This window comes from Morus notabilis, unplaced genomic scaffold, assembly GCF_000414095.1.
Source record: "Morus notabilis unplaced genomic scaffold, ASM41409v2 Scaffold52, whole genome shotgun sequence".
Taxonomy (NCBI): domain Eukaryota; kingdom Viridiplantae; phylum Streptophyta; class Magnoliopsida; order Rosales; family Moraceae; genus Morus; species Morus notabilis.
This window is the reverse complement of record NW_010362558.1, coordinates 328,968-337,130: the sequence shown is the minus strand read 5'-3', so window position 1 is coordinate 337,130 and position 8,163 is coordinate 328,968. Positions and strand designations below refer to the sequence as shown.

Here is an 8,163-nt window from a genome sequence, read left to right as displayed (position 1 = left end):
CTACATCACTTTTTTTTTATGTCCTAACCAACCACAATTATAGCAAAAAGGAGGCATTTTTTCAAATTTGAACTGTATCCAAAGTTCATCACCATCTCCCTGCATTTGGAAGAATCCAAAAGGCAGCGGTTGATCAATGAAAATGTCCGTCAAAAAACGTAAGTAACCCAACCTTTAAAAATAGAAGGGATCTGAGTTATTCTTCTTACCTGAGCAGATGAAATTCCCAACCTTCTCAGCAACCACCTAATTGTTTTCTTCTATCAGAAAAGGAGTCGGTAGACCCAAGGCCCTCACTCAGAAAAAAAACCTTGGAAAGATCAATGGCCTTCTAATCTCCATCATGTGGCCAGGTTTAGTAGCGAATTGCTGATAATCCAAGGGCGTCTCTCAAGAATTTTCTAACAATCAACCTCCAATTTGAACCGGATGACGAAGACACCTGGCCTCAGTTGAACATTCCAAATACGACCAAGAATGGTCCGTATAGAAGATTTGGATACGGGTGTTTCAGAGCAGAGCTTTAACAGGAAAGAGGATTTGGCAAAACGTTCCGCCAAGTCAAAGTTTGGGGTCAAGCTAACGACCAAGTTGGCGCTGATATTAGAGGAAATAGAGGGTCCAAACAGTCCCATCTTTCTTGGCGTAGTATTACGATAAGGTGCCACAGTAAGAAACATGATGACACAAGTGGGACACTGAGGACCACCGAGGACCTACAGCAGAGAAATGACGCACAAAACGGTGAAAAGGATACATATTGAATGGACACGGAGTAAAGGCAAAGGGAAAAACGACTAGCTACAAGCGGCAGCGGCTGTTTTACGGAAAAAATCATATAGGATTTCGTGACGAGGGTTTGGAAAGGAAAAAAATGTAAGGCGCGTGAGGCGTGTTCCCGTTTCCATCCTTTGCGTGTATTGAGTTCTCCCTTTTCCATTCATCTCTAATCCATACTTGTAAATGTTAGCGGTGTTCAACGGAGGATTCGTAGGGCTAGCATGCATGTTCGAGGTATAAATTTTTTAAAAAATCATAATATTGAGTAGGTTGCCTTGGTTTAATTTGTAGAGGTTATTTAACTCAAACTCGCCCCGCCAATCTAGGCAGGAAAGAACCCACCTGTCAAACAAATGACGAGTGATCACATGGCCCTACTTTTAGAGGGGCTGGTGAGTTGGATCGGTCGAACGTGTGGAAGGACAGGAAAGGCAAGTTGGCGAGTTAGATAAACACTCCGAGCGAACATTGTTAAGCAAACAAAATCATTGTGCGTTTGTGCACTTTTTTTGGATAATTTTTTGTGCGTCGGGTTAATACAAATATAATTGCGATTCTGTACCAAACTGATTTTGAAAACATGAACTTAAATAACATGATAGAAAAAAAAAAACCTCTGAAAAGACCATATTCTTTCTGTGAACACGCTTAATGTTGTTCATGATTTTTTTTCATTAAATACTAATTTTGATGACTCAATTTCTTTTTTCTTTTGAAACTTCATTAACGAATAAGCTGGGTTCAAGATTACAAAAACAGAGGTCCTTTCTTTCTTCAACAAAAGCAGAGGGAGGTCATAAATGCATGCATAGTTCCTAATTGTTCCTTTTCTTGCATTAAAGTCTTTATTATTTAAATGAAGTCATCATAGCATCACTATGACATATGGCCCATAATTGACTAGCTTGCATGACCTATAGTATTTGAATACAACGGCATTGTCTGATTATCACTAAAAAGCAATTTGAGACGGCAAATATTTATTGTTTCTCTGTCTGATTATCATACTTGCGGGGTTCATGATTCTAGAAAGTGGGCCTTGAAAATGAAATGCAGGTGGAGATCTCAGTAATGGGAATAATATACGGAGAAAATTATAAAAACTGACCCTAAACATATATTGTTAGAGTTCTATTTTGTTGCGGTTATTCTTTTAATATTAATTTGTTAAATTATAGATAATAATTTATTAAATTTTAGACAATAATCTATTAAATTACGTCCAGTACCGGCTACCGGAGACCCGTCGTCGGCGACATCTATCAAATTATCAATAATAATTTGTCAATTTACTTACTCTAAATGAACAAAACTTAATAGACTAATGTTAAGACTTAAAAATCTTTAATAGTACTATTTTAAGGAATATTTGTCAAAATTATCTAATAATATATAAAAATAAAGTTTGAAAGTAACAGTGCAATTAATGCTTGTAATCTGATGTCAAGTTTTCACGTAAGTTTAATCGATCGTTTAACATGTAGGATATTTCACTCACTCCTTGGAAAAAAATAAAAGGGTCGGTACCATAATATTATAATTTATATCGATTCTCTTTCACGCTTAGTTTAATTTGCTTTCTCTTATCTTTACCATGAAAAAATAATTCAAAAAAAAAATTGAAAAATCACAACACCACACATGATCATCCTTTTGTATGCCGAATCATAGCCTGTGACTTTGGGCGGGTCATTGGTCATAATCAAATGAAAAATAAAAAATAAAAGAAAGAAAAGAGAAAAGAGAAAAATTTTAAAAAATAAAATAAAAGAAAGAATTTGAAAAATGAAAAGATTGGATAATGTTTATGAAGTTTTCATCTACCAATCCATGAGCCACACTTCACCTACCTTAGAGAATCCCACCTACTTCCCACCTTGTCGATAAAATTATGCATTAACATATGAATAACGCAGTGCTAATAATAATAATAATAATAATAATAATAATAATAATAATGACAACAATACTATTAATTTTCTTCTAGTAAAATAATAATAACAATAATCTTTTAAAAATAATTAATAAATAAACAGTGCCGCGTTCCCTTTTTACAATTTAGGTATTAGGTATAAATTAGATGCTCGATTCTCGATATAGCATTATGATTAAAAAAAAAATCATCCCTTTTTTTTTTCGTAAAAACGATGAGGAAAGCCGAATCCTGCAGTTTTTGATGCATTTATACGGGCATATAGCAAAAGAGAGCTTCAAATGAAAAAATACATTTGAAAATTAATCTAACGTATGTTAGCAGCTAACTTGATGCCAAACCAAAATCTACACACTTATGAAGAAAATATGCTTAGATTATGGAGTTTGAAAAAAACATCTTTATATTATCTATTAGTGACATGGTATAGTTTTATTGGTTATGAACTATCGATAAATTATTACTTAAATCTCTCTTTTAACTTCAGATGTGCGTCAATTCTAAATTCTGCTTTGTTGACTTTAAATTTTGATCTCACAGTCACAGCACGTAAAAAAGATTATTGCCATTCACATATTTTAGCATGTGCTAAGCTTGAGAAACAGATAATTAGGGGGGGAAAAAAACTTAATTCAAAAATCTAAACCGGTTTAAAGTCAAGATCCACCATCTCCCATTTTGTCTCATTGGCTTTACCAACAATATTATTTTGTGATAATAAGTTTAAGAATTTGGCCATATGAAAAATACTAAAGATTGAAAATACTTAAGCAATTAACTTAGTTGTCAGAATAATATTTGAGAAACGATTGATGAGACATGAGAATATTTATACAAGAGATAACTGAGGCATCTAATGAAGCATTTTTATGTGGCAAATGAAAGAGTGAAAGCGAGACAACAAGAAATGAATTTTTATATTGGAATAATGCATGTTTCTAGACGTTAGATTATAAAATTTATAAAATTTGTAACTTGTTTAATGGTATAAAATAGAACCCTATCAATGAGATATTATTTTAATACTATAACGTGAAATCTCTTTTTATAATGGGGATTCTTATTCTGTATATTTCTTAATATTATATTTAATCAAAATCAAATCAACGTAGAAAAATATACAAAATTTACAATTTAAAATAGAGTGTTACTAGTATAATTTTTCTTTCATACTTTACCGTAGAATTCTCTAAAAATATCACCCAAAAAAATTAAAAAACCAAGATCCAAGGATCTAGTCATGATGGTTGTCTAAACCACTTTGTTAATGGCCCGTTCATTTTGCTAATTTGAGTTTGTAATTCGAGTTGAGATGTGATTTTGTGTGAGAGTTTTTTACTGTAGTAAAAAAGTTAAATGTGACTGTTTCTAAGAGCTTTTTACTGTAATAAAACTCAAATCGGCGAAGTGAACGAGGCCGTTCATCAACCCGTTTCCTTTATTTTCCCCCCTTAAACTATTCATTATGTTCCTTTCCGAGTCCAATAACTGTCCCGGCAGAAGGGGAGCACTCCTTCCAAGCAAGAAGGGAGAAACTAGAAAGCATTTGATCATCCATCACATGGGAATCCTATATAAGCGTTTGTGGACGTCCCCAAAAGGCAAGAAAAGTGAAAGTGAAAAGCATACATGAAAAGGAGCAATGCATTGGATGAGGTGGGATTGGGGACCCCCCCTAGTCGGCTAGCCCTAAAGGACATAAAATAAAGTCAAAATCGTTCTCATTACGAATGTAATTTGGTGCCTAATTGCTTAGCAAAGCGTGACTTTAGCGGTTTTGCTATTATAACTAAAGTTATACCTAACTAATCAACTAATTACATCTCATCACTTTTGAGCAGCCTCGAGAAATTTCCTACTAACATTGACAAATTCGCATCACATCCTACTGACTTTCATTTCTTTTTTCCCCATCTCAGATCAAATAAAAGTATATTCAACAAGATTTAAAGCGATTTACTCAAAAAAAAAAAAAAACAAACAAACAAACAAACAAACCACTAAAAGTGGTTATCCGTGTAAACACCATCGGCTGTCAATTCATGAAAGTCCCTTTCACACGATATAATTTAGCTCCGCAAATTTTGACACAAACATAAACTTTACAGGCCTGTTTTCTGTCATTCACTTATGGGAATGTTATTAGTATGATCAAGCGTTTTGATTCCAATTGCAACTAGTTAGGTTCTACTGTGTGGTTTAATCGAGTTAAAAAATTGGAATATGAACCTAAGAGCGCTCATTTTCGATGGGTATTTTTAGAGTAGAATTCAGTGATACGTTCACCTACGGTAAAAACACTATTAAAAAGAGGTGGGGGTAGAACGTGATAGGAATACCGTTGGTTATTTAGGAGACGTTTAGTTTATGGATTAAAATCATAAGATTAAAATTATTTTTAATTTACGTGTATTTTTTATAAGAGAAAATACTGTAACGAACCATGAATTATGATTTAAATCATAATATAAATTCTCTTACCAAACGTCTCCTTAATGTGACGAGGTCTAAAGTTCAAGTCAGTCTCACTATACTAAACAGAATATAGAAGTAGTATACTCTGTAAGAGAAAATTTCACATGTCACAGAGGATATACGACCTCTCAATATTATCTTGCTATGCCACTTTTCTTATTATTGTACCTTTTTCTTTAGGAGTAAAAAAACAAAAGGAATGAAATCTAATCGTATTCACTACACAAACATAACCACAAGGACAGGTAGACAAACTGAGATCTGACAATCCGTGTGTATATATTGTCCTAACAAACATCCGAATGAACACTCGAGCCATTATACAGAAGAATATAGGTGGATCAAACAACGGGAAAAAAAAAAGAAATAGAAAAAGGAATGACATAGATAAAGGTCTAAAATAACAGAGAGATAAGAATATTACAAAAGTCAATTTAATTCACGGATCCAAAAATCATATAGCTAGGGGTCGTTGCGTGGCTTGACCATTGTTGAACCCATCACAGGGCTTAGTGGACTTGTTTGACTTCTTCCTTCTCAACACTACAACCCAAGTAACTGCTTCCAAAATCAAGGCAATTCCACCCAACGCCCCTATGGCTATTATGTAAGCAGATTTCCACTTCTCCGCAGGTTTTAGAATGTTAAGTCCTTTGAAAACGTTTAGAACGCCAAGCACAATTATGGCGTACCCGAGGCCGTGGTGGTATATGTTCCAGTAGAATCTGTACTTGTGCTCCTTCTTTGGCCTTAAGAAAAGCGCAAAAATCTACCCAAAAAAAAAAAGAGAACACTAATATCATCTATGTATAGATAAATTAATTAAAAAATTCAACACGTGAATATTTAAATTTAAGATATATTAAAAATTTAATACATAATGATAATTTAATAAGAATAAAAATGTAATTATAAATATTTAAATTTAAGATGTTTCACCCTAATACCATGTTAATTTACCAATAAATTTATTACGAGGTAGGCCAATATATTTAACATTCCATGCCACTGCTTTTTTCATGTGATCACAAGAAGTGATGTAGATAATTTTTACCTGCACAGTTGCGAGGCTGAAGAGGGCAATGCCGATATTGCGGTGGCTGGACCATTGGATGCCTTTCGACTCGCTTCCGAGCTTCAATCCGGTTGCCCAGCCGGCGACTCCGATGGCATAAGCGGATATCTGACAGAACACATGAAGGTAAAACCATGCCGGATCGGCGGACTCAAAACTCCTTGCGTACCTGGCTATGACTGCTCCCAGTGGAAACAGAATTCCCCAGCTTATAGCGTTCAATATGCCGTGAATCTGATACAAAGAATGACATAATTTAGTAAAATTTTAACAACAGAGGAGCTTTTGGACCCCAAATCTTGTTTTCTTTGATATATTAATTGTCTCTGTGGATCATTTCAAAGGAAAAAAAAAAAAAAAAAAAGTGCGTTTAGATGAATCACTATAGACGGATGCACACAATTTATTTCGTTATTTTCTCAAAAGGTAAGCTGTAAATACTAAAAACACTGCTGGAAGAACAAATTTCTAGTTTACATTAATCGAATAAAATAAAATAATTTGAAAAAAAACGAAAATTAAATATTTTAATTCTTCCGTCCATGTCCCAATACACTTCCAGTAACAAAACAGGAATTAAAAGGTGGAAAGAGTAAATAATTTATATTTAAAAGCGAAAATTGTAGTTTCAGACATGTAGATTATGTTGAAAATTGAACATAGAAAATGCTTTCAAAAAAAGTTTAGCTTCAAACACCAAAAAATTCGGCTGTGAGAAGAATTTTCCTATCATGAATTTCAAAAAATAAAATAAAATAAAATAAATCATAAAAGAGATAGAGAGAGAAAATCCAAAAATCAAGAGATGAAAAAGGACGAAATGATTCGCACATTCTTCCTCTTGGTCCTGGAGCCCACACCAGAACCGGCGGTGGTAGTAGTCCCAGTCTGAGAGCCGGTCAAGCTAAGAGTTCCTTTGGCGTTGAGATTTGGGGGCTGAAACTCGTGCTTGACAGGCCTGCCGTCGGTGACGGAGGACCCCACCTGCCATATGTAGTTGACAGACGAGGCCTTCTTCGGTACCTTCATCTTCGCGAAGATCCTCAAGTCGCCGCCGGAGTACTCGGCGCTCTGGTCCCACACCTCCAGGGAGAGCTTTGGCGTCTCCACGACGTCGCTGTAGGAGCTGATGTTGTAGGTCTTGACAACCACCGCGCCGTCCGATGTCCTCATGGCCAGCAGGGACTGGGCCCCCGCCATGCCCGTCCCCGTCGGATTCAGACCCCAGGCGATCCAGCCGTTGGATTTGGCCGGAGGCGCCACGAAGGCGAGGGTAAGGGATGAATTGGACGAATCGTAGGTCCAGTGGAGGTAGGAGCTGAGGGTAGGGAGGTCGAGGCAGTTGGAGTAGAGCCTGTTGTTGGTGAAACTCTGGGATTTGCAGGTGAGGGAACGGGCGGGTGAGATTAGCAGAGCCACCGTCAACCACAGAGGAAGCCACGCCATTGCCTTTAGAGCAAGGAAACTTGAGAAGGAAGGTGAAAGCTCCGCGAGAGAAAGAAAGAGCCTTTTCTTTCCACTAAATTTTTGGCGGAATGTCAGAGCTGTGCCTCTGTGTCTCATTAGTAGCATAAAGCAAGTGACTATTATAGATTTCCCTTTTTTTATAAGCAAAATTTCCAAGAATATTTTCTGCAGTTTTCTTTAATTAGACTTTGCCTCTATATTTTCAGAAATTTAATATTTTATACTTTGCAAAATGTCAAAAGAAACGTAAGGGTAAAATTTGAATAAAAATATAATGGAGATATATTTTTGGAATTTTATTTCTTTTGGCCTCAGAGATACCGGATACGGTTACGGTGGGATTGCTGGAAGAATTCCTGAGGAATTAAGCGAATCAATAGAGAACACGTGGGAAAGGTTACTCATGAGAATGATGACGTGGCGAACGCTGCTT

At 35.6% G+C, this 8,163-nt stretch overlaps 1 protein-coding gene across 1 annotated transcript; it reads right to left on the bottom strand.

The window, feature by feature from the left end:
- Window positions 1-5,434: 5,434 nt before the first annotated feature.
- Window positions 5,435-7,826, bottom strand: LOC21398914 (cytochrome b561 and DOMON domain-containing protein At3g25290). The gene is made up of 3 exons (XM_010102502.2): window positions 7,095-7,826; window positions 6,243-6,497; window positions 5,435-5,957 (listed from the first exon to the last, which is right to left on the bottom strand). The coding sequence occupies exons 1-3, from the start codon at window positions 7,824-7,826 to the stop codon at window positions 5,643-5,645; spliced, it is 1,302 nt and encodes a 433-aa protein (XP_010100804.2). The 3' UTR covers window positions 5,435-5,642.
- Between the last annotated feature and the right edge of the window lie 337 nt (window positions 7,827-8,163).

What these genes read in the sequence shown, in the direction of transcription:
- LOC21398914 (XM_010102502.2), bottom strand. Translation starts at nt 7,826, where the DNA reads ATGAGACACAGAGGCACAGCTCTGACATTCCGCCAAAAATTTAGTGGA. An exon ending in CCAGGACCAAGAGGAAGAAT is followed by an intron (nt 6,498 to 7,094) that starts GTGCGAATCATT and finishes TCTTTGTATCAG; the next exon opens with ATTCACGGCATATTGAACGC. An exon ending in TCAGCCTCGCAACTGTGCAG is followed by an intron (nt 5,958 to 6,242) that starts GTAAAAATTATC and finishes TTTTTTGGGTAG; the next exon opens with ATTTTTGCGCTTTTCTTAAG.